The 19,669-nt window shown below is 42.7% G+C and overlaps 1 protein-coding gene across 1 annotated transcript in view; it reads left to right on the top strand.

The window, feature by feature from the left end:
• The window catches only part of Pgm5 (phosphoglucomutase 5), a 159,921-nt gene that overhangs the window by 28,530 nt on the left and 111,722 nt on the right, over nucleotides 1-19,669 (top strand). Inside the window, exons 3-6 of the mRNA XM_021627444.2 lie at nucleotides 42-188; nucleotides 3,387-3,512; nucleotides 6,609-6,799; nucleotides 7,363-7,517. Coding sequence (XP_021483119.1) covers nucleotides 42-188; nucleotides 3,387-3,512; nucleotides 6,609-6,799; nucleotides 7,363-7,517 — 619 coding nt within the window. The remainder of the gene's footprint in view (nucleotides 1-41; nucleotides 189-3,386; nucleotides 3,513-6,608; nucleotides 6,800-7,362; nucleotides 7,518-19,669) is intronic.

The raw sequence follows: 19,669 nt of genomic DNA, 5'->3' as shown, positions 1-19,669 counted from the left end.
GGAGGCTTTAAAAGAAACACATTTTGCATATCAAACTTTAGGTCCTGCACCAGATGCCGTCTCAGACAAAATCTACCAGATCAGCAAAACAATTGAGGAGTATGCCATATGTCCTGATCTTCGAATCGACCTGTCTCGACTAGGAAGACAAGAATTTGACCTGGAGAACAAGTTCAAACCATTCAGAGGTAACAGATACTTTGAAATAGTCAGAAAAATTCCCATGCGTGGGGCAGTCTTCCGAGAGGAGTCTAGGTGTGTATGGGAGTGCGGGGGTCCTGGTTGGTGCTCAGTGGTTTCTGTAGGAGAGGTTACTCATGAGAATCACTGAATTAGCCACCTGAAGAGTGGCCCTGGATAAGTAGTTAAGTAGTTAGGTGTATGCAGTGCAGAGAGAAACCTCTGTCTTTAGATCTGGACCCTTTTAAAAATCACTCTCTAGACTGTATCATTTTCAACGTAGGAAAAGGTTTTTGTTTGACTCCAAAATAGCCTACAGGGATTAGGCCTCGGGTTGCCAAAACTTGTCTTTCTGTAATTTCTAAACGATTAAGGCGGAGATGTGGGTTAAGAGAGCTAACAAGCCAACAAACTCGTCATTAAATTCCCATGGGAGACAGGAGTTTCTTTGCCAGGCAAGAGCCACGCAGTTCTGCCTGACACACCCTGGTTGATCACCTGCTCTCTCCTCGGTACTGTCTCCGGAGATTTTACAAAGCAGTTCAGTTGCTAACAAGTGTGCTGAGGCAAGTTGTTCAAGAATTAAACAAGTAGTCTCCCATACAGTGTAGCCACCGTATTTGGGAGGCTGAGGAAGCAGAGTCAGAAATTGGAAGCCAGTCATAGCTCCACAGAAAGACCTTGCCTGAGTGAATAAACTTTTGAAGAACCCAGTTTATTATTTTACCAACTTCTTTTGGACACTATAACAATAGTCACATCAAGAAGGTGCACCTCACCCCATTTTATGCAATTAAAAATGGACAGAAGATACTTGGGTAGCAAAAGAACAACTACATTTTATTCTTTTAGTGCCTCTACAAGATTGTGTAGTTTGCATCACAATGGTGTCCTTACTTTCCAAGTAATTTAGTCTCTACCTCCTCTTCCGTATTGTTCTCTGTACCTTGCAGGGGGAGGGGGTAGCTAAAGATGTCCTATTTCAGGCTGAGCACTCAATAACCTCTTATCAGCAGCTGGACAAGTCATGAGACCCACATTAACTACTGTTTTTATAACTTCAGAAGAAGTTCCTGGGGTCAGTGTCGAAAGCAGCACTAATCAATGGATATAAATATAAATAATATAAATACTTACTTGGCAGTTTGGTAACATGTCCATTTAGCAAGATAACTGTTATAGATTTTCCCCTAGAGCTTATGATCTCCTGGCTTATGCGCCTTTGATCAGGTTTATAGTGCCAGGAATTAAAACCCTCCTGCAGAGCAGGCCTCAGATCCAATCCAAAAGCAATTGGTCACCCCTGTCACCTTCATGCCAATTTTGCACCAGTGAGAAGTTTCTACTTTTATTAATCTAGTTAGAGGTGCACGCATGCACAAATGTGCTCATGTGGTGTAGTTTTTGGGAGATTTGAGTCTTTGCGGAGCCCCTTGCTGTAGCTGCATTGTTTCCAGGGTGACCTCTCTAAAGTGCTGGTGATGGTCCTGAAGTAGAAGGGGGGTTTCCTGGCCCCCCAGGGTAATTTGGAGACAATACTTTGAGATAATTTCTGTGCTGCGTTCCTACTGTTTTCAGTGGTGAGTAATGCCTGAATTAATTGAAAACAAATAGTCCTTGGTGTCTCACCTTAAGGTGTCAAGAGCATGTATAAGATAACGAGAGTGTTTAATTTTCCCTGATCTTTGTTTCCTTGAACTGTCCCTTGTGGTTATCAAATCTCCTTAGGCAAATGATTTGAGGATGGAAGAACCAGAATGAAATTTCCCCAAATATCTTATGTTATAGAGTAAGTAAAAGGTCTAAAGCATAAAATCAAGCATTTTCAGAGGGGCAGTGGTTTTTAATTATTCTCTGAATTAATATTGTCCTCATTTCAGATGATTAAATATAGTCTGTACTCCTTAAAAAGTATTTAAATTTGAGTGAATATTCAGATGTCAATTTAAATATAAGGAAAGTATTATGAGACATGTATTTGACCAGATGAAGGGGTAATTTATATCATATATTAAATATTGTATCTGGATACGCTGAAAACTTATTGGAGGTTGATTGATACTGTCTTTAGTGCCAGGCTTGTGTATTTCATTTTCAAAGTAATATGACATTGAAAAGTAATATATATAATGCTTAAAAATTAATTATTGAGGTCTAGAAAAATGACTTATATTTATGAGCACTTACTGCTCTTCCAGAGTACCGAGTTTGGATTTCAGCACCCAGGCAGCATGCATAACCACCCACAACTCCAACTTCAGGGGATCTGAAGCCTCTGGCATCTGCAGGCACCTACACTCATGTGCACATACCCAAATGTGTACACACACATGCACACATGCATGCTTGCACATACATTTAAAGAGATAAATGGATGTAACTGCAAATTTAAAAAGCAAAGCAATACCTTTTTTTTTTTTTTGGACAAAATTTTAGTTCTACCAAATGCAAATATTTACTCCTCCAAGGAAAAATACTTTCTGAGCATTAACTGTGTCAGATAGATGTTTGAAAATGCTGCCATATTCTTGTGTGCTGGGTTTCCATGAGTTAAATAAAAAGGTTTGCTTGGACATCTTGGTGACATACTGGAGAGCTTTTGTGTTTACCGAGCAGCTACAGGTGTTTGGCATTCCCCTGGAAATTAGGTACTAGGTCCGGTGTGAAAGAGGGTTCATGTAAAATCAGAATGCTGCCCCGAATAACCAATTCTGTGCTTGGATCCAGTGCACATAATAATATTTGGAAAATAGAGGCCACAGCTGAGGTCACTCCTTTATGTATTTCACACCAGCTGAGTCATTCTTTGGCTAACCACACAGGAAAGATCTCCGTGTTTGTGAATTGCCTGCTAGCATTGTTGTGTGTGCAGGTGGGGGAGAGAGGTGTTGAGAAGGTCTGGGCAGGGAAGAGAGTACGTTTGTATTGTCAGTTCTTCTAGTGGTTAATTTTTCCCTTGCAAATCAAAGTAGAATGATGTTATTTGTACCATTACTTATCTGAAAAGCTCGTTGCATTTTGTTTGTGCGGTGATTTGAGTTTTTTGTCTGTAGATGGACATTTCTCTGCCCATTTAGCATGCAGGTTATTCTGGGATTTTTGAACAGAATTTCCCATCATTAGGCTAGGTATTCTTTTTATGCCTCTGAAGATCATTTTGGGTTGTACTTACTGACATCCCCCCCTCCCCATTTTCCCATCATCAGTGGAGATTGTGGACCCTGTTGACATCTATCTCAACCTCCTTCGGACCATCTTTGACTTTAATGCGATCAAGAGTTTGCTGACTGGGCCCAGCCAGCTGAAGATCCGCGTTGATGCTATGCATGGAGGTGAGCTTGAGCTTTTCTTTCTTTCTTTTTTAAAATTATTTTTATTAATTACAGTTTATTCACTTTGTATCCTCCCTGTACCTCCCTCCCGCCTCCCCTCCCAATCCCACTCTCCCTCTTCTCCACCTGTGTCCCTCTCCCAGTCCACTGAAAAGGGAGGTACTCCTCCCCTTCCCTCTGACCCTAGTCTATCAGGTCTCATCAGGACTGGCTGCATTGTCTTCTTCTGTGTCCTGGTAAGGCTGCTCCCCCTTAGGGGGAGGAGATCAAAGAGCAGGCCAATCAGTTCATGTCAGAGACAGTCCCTGTCCCCCAATACTATGGAGGCCACTTGGATACTGAGCTGCCATAGGCTACCTCTGTGCAGGGGTTCCAGGCCATCTCCACGAATGGTCCTTGGCTGGAGTATCAGTCTCAGAAAAGACCCCTGTGCCCAGACTTTTAGGATCTGTTGCTGTCCTTGTGGAGCTCCTGAAATCTCCAGCTCTTACTATCTCCCACTTCTTTCATAAGATTCCCTGTACTCTGCCCAAAGTTTGGCTATAAGTCTCAGCCTCTGCCTTGATACCCTGCAGGGTAGAGCCTTTCGGAGGCCCTCTGTGGTAGGCTCATGTCCTGTTCCCTGTTTTCTCCTTCCTCCTTCTCCCTCCTCCGATGTGGCCTTTAGAGAGGAAATACTTAAATCACTGAGCTGGCACTTTTCTAAAAGCAGCGGTTAAGAACTGTTAAGGACACTGTACATTTTCAGATATACAGAATGTCCTAAAATTTTTCATGACTCCAGTTACCATCTTTTGTTGTGAAAACAAAAACCAAACAAATAAATTTGGAGCTGTACCATGTGCGTGTGAGGTAGAATGATACTACCTATGTATTGACTTAAAAATATTTCTATATTTTATAATTTTAACAGCTGAGTAAAAATTATCATGAAAAACCTAAATGCTCAACTCCTTCCTGTAGTCAGTGTCCTAATTTCTAGTGTTAACCCCTTTCAGTCACTAGAGTGATTTTTTTAAGTATTTTTAGTATTTATCTCCTTGTTATGAAATACCACAAATAAATAGCTTTTTATTAGCTTTTCAATTATGAAGACTACAAGCATTTTACTGGGCTTTTCTAGTCAACCCTCTCCCTGTTTCAGCAGGGCCTGGCAGCTATTCATCTTTCTTCTGCTTTCATTGTTTTGCCTCTTCTGGAAAGTCATATATTGGAAGAATAAACTCAGGTGTCTTGCTTCACATTTCATTCAGAACACTATTTTTTTTTAATGGTGTTCATGTCCCTTGTTCTTTGTTACGGATGAGTAGTATCCCATTTTATTGATGTACCACAGTTTGTCAATCTTTTTGCTGTTTAAAAGAGATTAGCCCTTTGGCCCCTGGTGTTTGGCTATCACAACTAGAAGCGCTATGAATACTTACAAAAAAGGCTTTATGGAAATGTATGTTTCCATTTGTTTGGGGTGAATTTCTAGAAGCAGGATTGTGGAGTCCACTGGTAAGTATCTGCTGAGTCTACATGAGATGAGAACTCAGCTGTTGTCCAAATAGCTGCTCCCTTTACATACACACGGTAATGCTGAGGATCTCAGCGCCTCTGCATTGCTACCAGCAATCGGAAGTGTCAGTCTCTTCCATTTCAGACATTCTGCTCCACCTTGTTCATCTCTTTTAAGCCATTCTTCCTGTATGAAGAGGTTTCTCTTCGCTCTTTGTTTCAAACTCATTTTTAGTGCATTCTTCAGGATTTTGGTGGCCCTCGGTTGCCTGGCATGCCGAGTAACAGTTGGGACCTCTGAACACACTCGGATCTGAGCCTTTCTGGGCTCTGCTCTGAGAGTCCATTGTTGGGATTTTTTTTTTTTCCTTCTTCTTGGGCTGGTCCAACTCTCCAGGAGAAGCTCTTTCAAGCTCTTGGCCTGATCTGGCCCAGGGAAAAGACATCTCCCTCTTCCCAAATTTCCATATTTGCATCTCATTGCTTGTCTCAGACTGTATGTTCATCTTCAAATCAGTCACCTTGGTTGAGGACTGGGGAACAGACTGGCCGTCAGATGCAGGTCAGCTCTCTAGCCATGACGGAGTGAGACTTAGCCATATCCTAGTCATATGGGCTGATTTGGAGAAAGCTGTGGTTTTCCAAAAGAAACCCAATGCTTCCTCTGGAAGAGGGGCTGTGGGGACTGGGTCACAAGCAGGAGATGTTCATGGCATGAGAACTGTATTGTGTTGGGACAAAACACAGCAAAGTACATTTCAGCTGGCAGAGTGAGTGCATGGTGATCCTATCACAGGCTCTCCTCCCTTGATTTTAATGGCTTCCACTTGTGTGGTCCCCCTGCTCAAATTTATATTCTTCCTTCAAGTCCTGCTCAAAACACTGTTTTCTCTGGGAATTTCACCTATGGGTATCACTTTTTTTTTCTAAACCATTGAGTCAAACTAGACACTTCCCTCTTCACTCATTCTGTAGGTTAGACTTGTCTCACTATTAGATAAGAGCCAAGAAATGTAAGACTCATGCACCTTGCCCTCTTTAATCTGATTCTTTCAGTTCTGAACATAGGGGTTCAATGCCAGGATTCCTGGCCCATGGGACTGCTACCATTGCTTAGCATCCATTGTTTTGCAAGAGGTGCTTTGTTTTATCCTAAGCTTCTGGAATTTGGATGCTTAATGATATACTTGGCAATGTTGTAACAGTTGTACAAAGGGAATTACTAGTACCCTTTACTGCTTTTGATACACTCAGTTGAAGCGCTTAATACATGAAACACAGCAGGTCATAAACCATTATTATGGAATTGATTTCTTTAAGGCAATGTTTTTGGAAAACATAAGGGAAAAAAAAAAACCTCATCTCACTGGATGATTGACATCTTTTATCTGCATTACAGAGTCCCTGGCACTTGGTAGGTGCTCAGTAGGTATTAACTAATATGATTCTTATTTTATATTGTGTCCTAAAAAATGACTGTATAATTTTTTTTCTGGGATATTTTGCAAATTGTATCTCTTTCTAACCAGAGGAAAACACCTAGGGAAGAATATTCTTCAAGTATTTTTACATTCTCAACTATTTTTTTTTTTTAAGTCATGGGACCCTACGTAAGAAAAGTTCTGTGTGATGAACTGGGGGCCCCGGCCAACTCCGCAATAAACTGTGTTCCACTAGAAGACTTCGGAGGGCAGCACCCGGACCCAAACCTGACATACGCAACCACCCTTCTGGAAGCCATGAAAGGGGGGGAATATGGATTTGGAGCTGCGTTTGATGCTGATGGGGTAAGTGGGGGGGGGGGGTTCCCAGGGTTCCCAGGCTGCTGACCCTCTCATCATGTGTTGGAAGAAGCGTCAGACACCAGAGACCCTGGAGCTGGTATGCATGGGCGCGGGGCTCTGCCGCCACTGTGCCATTCAGTGCTAGGTAACGCCGTGAAACGGCCGCAGCTTTTTCAGATTGATGTACGTCATTGAGAAATTATTTCATTAAAAAATAGACAGGCGGTAAATTTTCATTCATCGCTGGCTTTGTTGAGAGTGCTGCATGCAGGGACCAGTTATTTATCAGTTACCAACCGCTCTCCAATCCATGTGGGGATGAGGGGACTGAGACCGTGGAGGCCACTGAAGGAGCTGTGCACAGACCTCAACAGGTGGCTCATATTGCAGCCGTATCAAGATTCTGGGCTCCTGAGGGATGTATATGGTTTCCTATGCTTTCTTTGGCCAATTCAAATCGTTTTAGGTTGTTTAAGTAGCAGGAAAGTGGCTTGTGTTGATGATGGGAACTGGGTATGAAGACCAGATGCTTCTCCCCGATAATTTTCACACATTCCTTCCCACAGGACCGTTACATGATCCTTGGCCAAAATGGCTTCTTTGTGAGTCCCTCGGACTCCCTTGCCATCATCGCCGCCAACCTCTCTTGCATTCCGTATTTCCGTCAGATGGGGGTCCGTGGCTTTGGGAGGAGTATGCCAACCAGCATGGCTCTGGACAGGTAAGTGAGGACATGGCTGTGACTGAAGTACTGAGTGGTAGGCCTCAGATGCTAAGGCCTCTCTGTTGGTAGCTGGCAGTCCTTCTTCCTGCTCCGCTGTGCTGTGGTGTAGCAGTGTGAGAATCAGGTGGCCTGAGCTGGGATCTTCTTTTGTATTTGCTCTCTATGTCTTACTTTAAAAAAAAAAAATGTAATATGGGGATGCCCCAGTGTCATCCTTACATAGTTTGTGGTGATGTATGGATGAGGTCATGCTTTCTGTCACCAATGGTGCTTGCCTGTTCCAAATGTCACATTAGTAGAATCCTTTACTATGGATTTCTTTGTCATTGGCTTGTCATGGATATTTTTTTGTTGTTGTTGTTCATCCGTGTGCATTTCACTGAAAGGTAGTAAATAGCTCATAAATGTGTAGTCTTCCTGAATCTGAAGGTATTTATATAAGTAAAATGAGAAGAGCATGGAGTCTGAGGTCAGATTATATTACATACAAGACTCAGCTTCCGCCTTCATCGGGTGAGTAAAAACAGGATGAAATGAGTAAGGATGAAATGATGGTGTGCAGAGAGCGCCCAACAGGAGCTTCACTCTGGAGGGGCTTCATAGTGAGACCTGGACTAAACCCAGAACCCTGGACACGCTAGGGAAGCGTGCCACCACCAAGCTACAGCCCTGTTCCTGAGCCTGATGCTTTCCAACAGTGTGTATTCTTCTAGGTGCGGAGCGTGCATTGCAGAAAGTTAGAAAGCACAGACCAATGAGAAAGCAGACTCTCATCCCATCCCTGGCATTCCCTGTGGTGACAGGTTCAACTTATACCTGTCCTGCATCTTGTTCTGTGCATGTACGTTGCAGCTACAATTAAACTTCCCAACTCTCCCATCTCTCTGGCTCCTTCAGACAGTTATTGCCATAATGACCATCACCATGGAGGCCTGCCTGTTTTCAGCTAGCCATGGGTGGCATCCTTTGCCATGCTAGCCTCCTTTTTTTTTTTTTAAATTTATCTTCATCATTGCGTATATCATGGACACATCTCTCCTTGCTGTGAAGTATGCAAATATGTGGAAATATCACCATTTGTTTTTCCAGTTTCTCACTGACAGACATCTGGGCTCTCTGCAGCTGCTAGCTATTTAAGGGTTTTATTGTTGTTGTCATTGATGACACATTTCAATCACTCCTGGGTAAATATCTAAGAGCAAATATTGATTTTAGGGTAGTTGAACATTCAAATAAGCTGACAAACTGCTTTCTATCTCACACTTGCGGGAGCTTGTTGCTTCACATCTTCACCGACATCAGGGGGTTGAGACAAACTTAACTTTGGCCATGCTGTTCTGTGTTAGATATTATTATATCATAGTTGGAAATTTCACCATCTAATAATAGCTGATTTTGAATTATTGCATGTGCTCATCAGCTGCTTGTTACCTTCTTTCATTCTATATTCATTCAAAAGGTGTTTGCCTGTACTTAGAGTTGGGCTACTGTATTTTTTGGTTATTGATTTGTGGAGGTTTTTATATGTTTTTTGATTAGTCTTTTGTCAAATATAGGATTGCCTGTATTTTTCCTACTTGTAACTTCCGCCCTTCCCCGTGTGTGTGTGTGTGTGTGTGTGTGTGTGTGTGTGTGTGTGTGTGACATATGGATGTCAGAGGTCAACCTCAGGTATCATTCCTGAGGTTAGCCACATTTCCGTTTTGAGACAGGGTCACTCACTAGCCTGGGAATCATCAAGTGTTCTGGGGATCTGCATGTCGCTGCCTTCCCGGGGCTGGATTGCCAGTCTGCTATCACACCCAGCTTTCTAATGTGCATTTTGGGCATCGAATTCAAGGCAGGCAATTTACTGACTGAACCATCTCCCCAGCCTCTGCTTTTCATTTTCTAATTAGTGTCTTTTGATGGGTAGAGGTTCTAAATTCTGATGAAATCCAGTTTACTATTTTTTTCTTGTGCTTCAATAACTACATTGTTACTATAAATGCTTTTGACTTCTATGAGAAATCTTTGTTTACTCTTGTTGTGTGATTCTGTTCCTGGGAGACCTGAACCTGTTCATCCCACTTAAGAGAATGACAACAGACCAAAAGATACCACCAAAGTCCAGCTTGGTGAACCGAGTTTTATTGGGGTTACTTACAAGAAATTGGATAAGGGGTTACTTACAGAAGCAGCAGTGACTAAAAGACAGCTACACCATCAAGGACCACCCAGCATGGGTGACAGATCATGGAAGCTGGAAGCCTGGAGCTCCCTGCACAGCCTCCAGGCAGTTCGGTAGGCTGGAAAGTGTCCTTTCCAGCAGCTCAGGTGGTCTGAGCCTCTTTATGGAGCTGCTGATCTGTTTCTTCCAGGTGACTTGGCTAAATCTGAGCTTTGTCTAGAAAGCTCAGCTTATCTGAGAGTCTCTCAACAGTCCTTACACCTTAAGTATGCTTGTGGGGGAGGGGGCCTGGTTTACCTGGCCATTTTCAGGGACTTCCTGAAGCCATTGACTTGTTTACTTCCTGAATCTTAATGAGCTTCCCACCAAGATGGATGGTTCTCAGAGGAAATTGCTATGCAACATTTTTGAGATCAGAACAATATATTCCCTGTTTTTCTTTTGAAAAATTGCAGTTTTAACATTTATATTTATGCTTTCAGTTTTTGGTTCATTATTATATGTGATGTGAGGTAACAGTTGAGGATCATTTTTTTTTCCATGTTCAGCTGTTCCAACTCTACTAATTGAAGGAATTTTTTTCTCCCCTGCATAGTAATGATTTTTTTTGTTACAAATTTACTGAATATACATTAATACATAATACACGCACATATAAATCCATTGGGTTTTTTTTTTTTTACAACCTATTCTAATTAATTTTGTTGATCTTTACAAAGATAGTACACTGAATTCAGGTCAATGCTTCAGTCATTTTTATTTTTTGTCTAGTTAGTACATATATCTACTCAGCTCTCTCCATTACTACATTCATTTTAGAACTGATGTGTCAGTTCACACCAGACCCCTTTGGGGCCTTGATGGAGACTGTGTTGAATCTTTGAAGCTATTTGAGGAGGATTACATTTTAATAATACTGGATCTTCCAATCCATGGCTATATTTCTAAATAGATTTTCTTCATTTCCTTGCAGTACAAACTTGAAGATTTTAGTGCAGATACCTCACAGTTTTTGTTAACTTTTGATCCTGTTGTAAGCGAAGTAGGTTTTTTTTTTAAGAGAATTACTTTATTATTTTTGATTTTTATTTATGTGTATGAATGTGCCTGTGTGAGGAAGGCCATATGGTGTAGGAGCCCAAGGAAAGGAGCCTGGGCTTTCTGTGGCTCATTTGATATTATAGGATTCTACGTAAAACCAGTTTCATATACCTCACTTATCTTGGCAATAGTTCCTTGAGGAAATTGTGTCAGTCATTCCTTTCTACATGTTAAGGATGAACCAAGCATCAGGAAAGTTACGAGCCTTGTACTAGATCCTGCAGGTAACCGGAAACTGGCAGGATTTGACCCTATGCAGTTACTACTGCAACTTTTCAGGGATCCGGAGGGGTCCCAGCCGCAACAGCTGAAAACATTGCCCAGCTCTCCTGTGGAGTAGACAACAGCTTCCCAAGCCCTACACGGGAGCAGGAAGTTTCATTCTGACAACAGAAACCATTTGTCCTCTCTCTTTTTTTGTGGAAATGTCCCAGCAGCTCTCGATTTCACTTTGTCCACTTTCCCAAGAAAACCTCCGCTCAGTCAGAAGCCAGAGGCCTTGCTTAGAGATTCACAAAGAGCCCGTTCTGATACGTGAGCGAGCGTTTAAAAGGATTATTCATGCTTGCTGGTTGGGATTCAGAATTCTGTGGGGCTCTGACGTGCTGATTTGTTTTGGGTATTTGATCTGTTGGGTAGCTCCCTCGTGGATTCTCATGATGGACACTTTATAAGCCTCTTTCTTCCTGGTGAACAAACAGTTTCTTGTGGTTTTCCAAGTCACTTGTTCTGATTATGATTATTATTTTAGGTGAATGAAACCATAGGATTGTATCCATAAATGCCAAGGTAACAGTTGAATGCTTGACGTATATCCAATGGCCCACTTAATTCTTGGTATTTCAGAATAGGCAGGGCACCTTCGAGACTTATGAATTACCCAAACTTTCATTGTTCACAGATAAAATTGGTGTATCCCAGGGAAAGACTTTCATCATTGTCTTTAGTTTCTATTCTCACAGTGTCACTGAAACAAAGATTGCCTTTACCCCCCAAATAGTAAAGTTTCAGCTTTGAAAATGGCATTCTTCGGGGACTCTGTCATCTGAATGTGTCTGATTTGTGGTACAGATGAGTTGCATTGTTGAAAACACGCTGGTGCGGATGATTTGAGAAGCAAAGCACATTTAAAGTCTATTTGTGGCCCGAGGTCCGTCTCCACCCACATGGAGGTATTAAATAATCCTTGGTGTCATCATCATTCAGTAATATTTATGAAGCTCCCATCTGTGCTTGGGGCCATGCCGAACATTGTGCAAAGTGAGGCAAACATGCAGGCTCAGGCCTTACTCACTAGGGAGAGGTCCGCCCTCAGAGGAGACTAGCATCCTTGAATACATCCAAAGGATCCAGCTATGAGAATGTTTTGACTACAAACAAGACCACAAAAGGTCCATATGTAGAAACAGGATAGTGACACATTATTGACCTTTAACTTTTTTTTTTCTCTCTCCCTTAATGCCACCTGTATGTTCAGTATTTATTCCTTAGGAAATATTTTTTAAGCACAATCTATGCCCTAGATGTGGTCTCCTGCTATGGCAAAACTCATTGTCTAGTAAGAAAACAAATCCAGATACGCGAGTTGTAATACAAGCCATGGGGATATGAGCTTGGTACCATAAAACTTGGTGAGGAGGAGGCATCTTGCTTAGAAAGGGTAGTTACAGAAAGACTCCGAGGAGGTCACAGGTAGGTCACAGGCCATCAGAAACATGCAGCTGGGCTGGCCTGTGAGGCTGGGATAAGGAGTCCCATATAACACATATGAAAACACTTACCCCCGAGCCTGTGGTTGGCTGCCAATGCGCAGTCTAAAATACAGACTGTAGCTTATCTTGATCGTGCTCAGCTGGTTCCTGGAATTCAGACAGTGTTAATCCTGCAAATATGCACATTTCTACTGATGTATGGTGACCTTGACCCTTGCCACATCCACAGCTCTGTGCTGTTTCATCTCCTGGATCAGCCATGATGTACATGGCAATGAGAAACATAGTGACATGAGTTAGTGCCTGACCACTCAGCTTCCACAGACTCCTTTTGCAACAGAATGATGGAAGCATTTGCCTCGGCACATGAATATGGCCGTGGCTCCTATACTGAAACAGCCGAGGGGAAAGGCAGGAAAGCCTTTAGATTGCCATGAAACTCTTCACACCCGTTAGGACAAAGGCAAGAAGGAGGTGGTGCTCTGAGAAGAGGTTTTACAGAGGTGTGGCGATGGCTTACTGGTTCAGAGCTACTCTTGCGGAGAACCCGAGTTTTGTTCCCAGCAACCACATTGGTCAGTTCACAACCGCCTCTAAGTCCAGCTCCTGGAAAGCTGATACCTTCTTTTGCCTTCCATTCATGTGCACATACCTCCGCATAGAGGTACATGCAGCACATCTTAAAAAGAAGAGGCTTAGCAAAGAGAATCTAATGGCCTACAGAGGCATGAATGAAGTTAGAAAAGCTCAGAAAAGAATGGGGGTGCCAATGGACTAGCAATAACAGATATGAATCCCTAGGACTGGGAGGGTCAAGGGCAAGGATCAAGGTAGCCCAGCACAGTAGGCTCTAGGGCTGTGAAGATGGCTGTTGCCCAGGGATTGAGCTTGCAGGGGGGGAGGGAGATAATGATCTCCGTCCTCTCACCCTCCAGTCTCCTTCTGCCTTCTAGATACATGCTGCTCATGGTTCCCCTAGTCTATGACCTACCTCTTTAGCGAATTCCCAGGTGCTTCTCTGTGGGAAGAGCGCTGTCTTGGCCTGTTCAACCCCATCTTATTCTTGTCCTTTTAAGTCTGGAACCCAGCATTACCTTTTCAGTGAGTCTTTGGTATCAAAGACCCTCCTCCACCTTAAAGCAGAACATGAGACTTGTTCTCCATGGATTCTTTGTCACTGTAATATCAGGAACTAAAAACACTGTCCCTTGCCTCATAAGTTGGCACAGTACGTGTTTTTATGTACACTTATTAAATGAATGAGTGGCATTCCTTTACTTTTTGGTACTTACCATTTTGGGAAAATTGCCTGCAGAACACCACAGATCAAGGCATATGATTCTGAGAGATTACTATGCACTGCCAACAGACTTTTGTACCAGGATAAACTTTGTGATGCTACCACTTGGCTACAAGGGAAAATAGACCCAAATCGTAAGAATGGAACAAAGGATGCCTAAGGACCCAGCCTTATCTGGGTGTTATAAACTGTGCTTGATTTGTGGTTTTCATGCACATTTGTGTGTGGGAGCTTAGCAATACTGAAGCCCATGTCATGTGTGACTTAATGTGAGGGGAAATGACACACAGTCACTTACTGGCTAATAATTAAAATCTGCTCCAACCTGGGATTCAGCTGAGGATGGTCTGCACGCCTCGGTAAACAGGAGGAGCACTGATCCTGCCCGCTGTAAGGAAGTTTAGAGCAGTGGTTCCCAACCTTCCTAATGCTGCAGTGACCCCTCAACTACAAAATTCTCGTTGCTGCTACTTCATAACTGTAAGCATGCCACCGTAATGAATTGTAATGTAAGCGTTTGTTTTCTGATGGTCTTCGATGACCTTTGTGAAAGGGTCACTGGACTCCCAACTAGTTGCAACTCACAGGTTAAGAACCACTGCTTTAGCAGCTGCTTAGCACTCCTTCCTGTGTGGATTTTGTGTTCACCTCCTGGAAAGGATGCTGAGAATGTTTGTGCCTGCTATCCACTATTTTTGTTTGTTTGTCTTTTGTTTTTTTGAGACAGGGTTTCTCCTTGTAGCCTTGGCTGTCCTGGACGCACTTTGTAGACCAGGCTGGCCTCAAACTCACAGATATACATCTGCCTGTGCCCCCTGAGTGCTGGGGTTACAGGTGTGCATCACTATGCCTGGCTGATATCCAGTAATTCTAAGCGTTGGGTTTCAGGTGGGACAGTGGCTTAACAGAGGGCATTTGTGTATATAGCTAGAGTGAGGAGGAAGTGAACATTTCTGAATAGAAGGTGCCCGGACTTCAGAGACATTGGATAAATCATCTTTCTTTCAAGTTTTCAGAGTCCTCTTAGGTTTATGCTCTGTGAGTCTGTAAGAAAACTGTTGGTTAAGTGACCTGAGCCTCAAAGTATGTCATTTTCCTTTTCCTCCCAAGTGAACGGAAAGATGAATGACTTCTGAAGTCCCCTCTCAGGTCTGCTATATTTGTAAGGATTCTTTGTCGTTCCTGATGCTGTTCTGGATGGCAGTGAGATTGGCAAAAGTGTTCAGAACCCCATCCTCAGCCCTTTCTGATGCAATACGATTTCCCTTGGCATTTGGGAAATCATATTGACCATTGACAGATTTCTCCATGCTGGGTGAATCCTCTTAGCATTATCGTGATATTGAGTGGGTCAAAGACTAAAGCAAGGTTTCAGAGATTTCCAGTAACTCAGTGGTATGCCGTTAATTGTAGCTTCATTTTGGTTTGTGCAGGAGGTGTTTGCTTAAATAACCTCCTTTTATTTCTCATGGCTTAAAATACTTATCTGTTGTCAAAAGCAGTCCAAGGGCTAGAGAGCAACGGGCAACCTGGACAGATAACAAGGCTTAGTGTCTTGGTGATGGTCGTAGTTACACAATTGTATAGACTTGCTAGGATCCATGGACCTGTGCAATTACAATTTAAAAGATGATGAATCTAATTTTTGTAAGTTATACTTTAATAAAAGTAACAGTAATAATTGGGGCAGGAGAGATGGCTCAGAGGTTAAGAGCCATCTTAATGGCTACTCTTCCAGAGAACCCAAGTTCAATTCTCGGCACCTACATGGCAGCTCACAACCGTCTGTTATAGGTCATAACACCTGTTCCAGGGGATCCAACACCTTCATACAGACATCCATGCAGGCAAAATGCTAACATACATAAAAATGATTTAATAAAAGATCGGCTGTTTAAAAAAAAGTAACAAATACTCAAACCCATTTATGTAAAAGAGAAGAATGTATTTCTTTCGAGTCTTCCTGTATGGCCAGCGGTAGGAACCATCATTTACTCCAGGAGACACCCCTTGTCATCGCAGAGCTTTTCACACACAGGCCTTCTGAAAATGTTGGAGTCAGGAGACAGGGGAGGCCTCTGGACTCCCCCCCCGCATGCTGAATTAGAACATAAATGTGTTACCAGCGATCTTGTTTTCTTTGACAAAGACTTCCCTTTCTTTTAGAGCTGGAAGTTTTTAAGATTTGAGGATCAGTGGTCAGATGTACTGACCACAAAAAGATTCAGGGAAGGCGGGCGGCACTGTATAACCCTGGCCTGTGTGCTTGGCGGGTAACCCTGCTTTTACAGGAAAGAGAAAGATGAAGGCATCTGAGGCCCACCGTGTTTTCCAGGATGTAAGAAGGTTGGGATTTTTGTATTTGCTTCTGTCTTGAAATGCTTTTGGTAACTCCCACTAAAAACAAAAAATTAGATGGTTTTTAAGTTCTAAGCTCTCAGGGTCATGGTAAGCTGGGCCGGTTGTCACTTGGCTCAAATGCTTGCTGAATATCATTGGTTTTACTTGAGGGAGGAATGAAATGTGAGGGATAGGGAACTGAGACGTGCCTGAGTCGCTGCCTGCTCAGCTAAGAGGAGAATAGAGTAAGACCTCATTTTAATCTCCAGCGAGCTCTGGTGTAAGGGTAGCATTTGTCACACAAACCCACAGAATCATCTGGAACAGGCTATATTGTGGCCACTGTATTTATTGAAAAGAAAATGTAGGATGCTAAGAGGTTACCTAACTTGTCTGAGGTCACATGACAATAAAGACCCCATCAAAGTTGTAACCATCAAATTGTCTACCTTAAGTCTTGTTTCTTTATTATTCCTGTTGCTGGGAGCAACAAAAGTTCTGTGTATAGCATGAATGGGTGTTACTTTTGTTGGTTGGCCTGGAGATCAGCACAGCAGGAGAGACATATCGCCTAAATGGTGGCGGATAACACCAGATACACATAAATAATTTTAACCCAAAACGTTTTGCAATTTTGATCTGTTTTTTTATTTATTTGTTTCTTGAGCATGTCTCACTCATTGGTTGAGCTTGGGAGGAAGCAGTTCCTGGCTTTAACTTGAGACTTCCAGGAAAATGTTGACAGGAGTCAAAGTGAAGTTTGAATTTACACCCTGGCCCCAGGATCTGTTCAAAGCTGTAAGAGCAGTGTCAGCGGCTACACAGAGGGTGTTTATGTGGTTTCAGCAGCTTTGCCAGGCTGCCTTCTGTGCAAGTGGGGTGAGCGGATAAGATTTCTTCTGTCTGAGAGTTTTAAGTCCAAGACAGACAGCACCAATGACCCAAAACATGATGGGTATTGATTAAGTGTGATGAGTTATTTTAGGTGGGGATGTGCTAGCCATTGCATTTCAAATACCCATGCCTAAAAAGAAAAAGAAAACAAAACAGAACAAAAGGCTCTTGTTAGTCTCTGTCTGTATGCTGGGCACAGGTGAGAGGGGGAGGCCAGGCCTGAGCATCCTTCATCTCGTCTCGGATCTGGTGTCTGGTACAACTGTGCCATTTAGATTTACAGAGTCTTTTAGAGTGCCCGATTGCATCAGTGGTTTCTATCCCGGCATTGAGGACAACTCTTTGGTGAGTTCAGGCCTGTATTTGAGACAGCAAGATCTCTATCCAGGACTCAGATTGTATCTGTCAGGGCCTTTGAACAGAATGGGAGAGAAACTAGATGAGATGGGACCTAAATAGTTAAGCAGTGTTTGGCCCACAGAAAGCATAGGCTGGCCTCAGGTGAACTGGGATCCGGCAGCTCGTTTGGTCTGGTTATTCCACTTTCTGCTCTCTCTTGGAAGGTGTCGCTCATGTCTACAGGCTGCTTACTGTGGCTCTCGAGGGCAGAGTTCATGTTTGCCCACATTTGTTCATGAGCAAATGTCCTCAGGATTTCTAGACCTCATACCCGCAGCACTCTGCCTATGAGGCTGAGAGACAAAGAAACTACGCATGTTTCTTTGAGACCCTGGTTACAGTTTTCACCAGGGCTATGGCCAGTAGGATGGGTGGACAGCCTTAAGCCTCTCCTCATCCTTCAGCAGAGCCTGGATGAGGGTCCTTCTCAGACCAAGTGATGAATAATGGATCTGTTCTGTTCTTTTTGCCCACTGAAAGTAGAAATTGCAGCAACGTTGGGATCCATTAGATGGCAAAGCACTGTGAAGTACATGAGTGCATTGGGGTACAAGTTCAGAAGTGAATTCAAGGTCCCCGTCTTTTACCTCCTCTGCCCCTTCAAATTCTTTACTACTCATAGATAATGAAAAAAGCGTTAAAATTGAGCAGTAGTGCTTGCCCATGACCTCTTTTGCTATTATTGTTTGAGACAAGGTTTCTCTGTGCAGCCACCCATGACATTTACACATGCTAGGTCATAGTCCTCTGCCCTTTCTTATCCCTTTGACCCCTTTCTTTCTCCCTCCCTCTTTCTCTTCTCTTTCCTCCTTCCTCCCATTCTCCTTTATTTTCTTTTACTCTGTTATAGTCTTCTTTCCTTATCTACTTCATTTTTTTTTTTTTACTTTAAAAGAAACCATTTTTATTGTTTCCTGCTTTCCTGGACCACTGTTTGGTTCAGCAAATTACTTCTTGAATTGATCTTTCTTTCCACCTTCTGCCTTACCAACAAATTTCACTAAAACACAATTAATGAATATTTTTGTAAGGTATTTGGCCTTCTGAAAGGGCTACCCATCTGAATTTTAAGGACAGACCAGGGGAGTGTTCTAAAATTATGATGGCACAATCTTAAAGATCTTTTATATATACCTAGGGTTTGGAAGAAGGAGAGGGAAAAAGAGGGGGTGGAAGAGATAGATAGATAGAGAGAGACAGAGAGAATATGATGTGAGAAGAGCAAGCATTTCCTAAATGAAGACAATGAGAGGTTGCTTCTTCCTGAGTAGTAAAGATGGGGAGATAGACTTGCTTAGAGCCGTGTTGTTCATGGTAGCATCTCAGAGAAGCTCGGCTGTTACTATCAGATCATTTACAGACAGCAAACTGAATCATGGTGGACTAAACTCATGATGGGTCTTCAGCTCTGTCTTGTTATTCAGCTCTATATCATTTATTTTTTTCCTTGCTTCAAGCAGATATTTGATGAAAAGCAATGAAGAGAGGAAGGGTTTATCCTGGCTTACAGTTCAAGGGGATCATTCCAGCCTCTGGGAAGTCATGAGGGCAGGAGCAGAAGGCCAGGCGGTCACAGTAGATCTACGGTCAGGTAGCAGGGTGAGAACAGGAAGCATGACCGGTCAGTAGAACCTCAACACTCACCCCAGTGACCCACTTCCTCTGGGGAGGCTCCACCAGCTCCATCAGCTGGAGGACAAGTGTTCAAACAAACACGCGAACCTATGGGAAACATAGCACAGATAAAAAACACAGTGCGCAATTAGAACTTAATATTTAAAGGTCAGTGGCTTGAGTTGGTCTCGGTATCTTCCACATAGAAAGATTGTGAGGGTTCTTGCTATGGGCCCTGTACACACCACAACACAGCAAGACTGCTCTGTGAATTTCAAATATCCACAGATTTTCTGATTATCTGGTAATTAGTGACATTGAAACTTCCTTAGCTCTTCTTTGTATGGATGTCAAGTTTTTAGCTAACAATGCAGGAGTAGGTCTATTGCCCTTTGATCCCTCTTTAAAACCTTGCAACAAGTGAGAAATCCTTGGTTCTTTGTCCCCTCTATAGAAACATGTTGACACCACAAGCCTATCTCTTTGGAAAATTTGCTTGGTGGGAGGATTTTTGTTGTTATTTTGTTTCTTTTAAAACACATCTGTGTCTATCTGCATGCTGGCCAAAATCTATTAAATCCCTTGAACATTTATCTCTCCCATTAATTGTGATGATATG

This window comes from Meriones unguiculatus, chromosome 1, assembly GCF_030254825.1.
Source record: "Meriones unguiculatus strain TT.TT164.6M chromosome 1, Bangor_MerUng_6.1, whole genome shotgun sequence".
NCBI classification, from domain to species: Eukaryota; Metazoa; Chordata; class Mammalia; order Rodentia; family Muridae; genus Meriones; species Meriones unguiculatus.
Note: the sequence above shows the minus strand (reverse complement) of the source record. Positions and strands in the feature narration are given on the sequence as shown.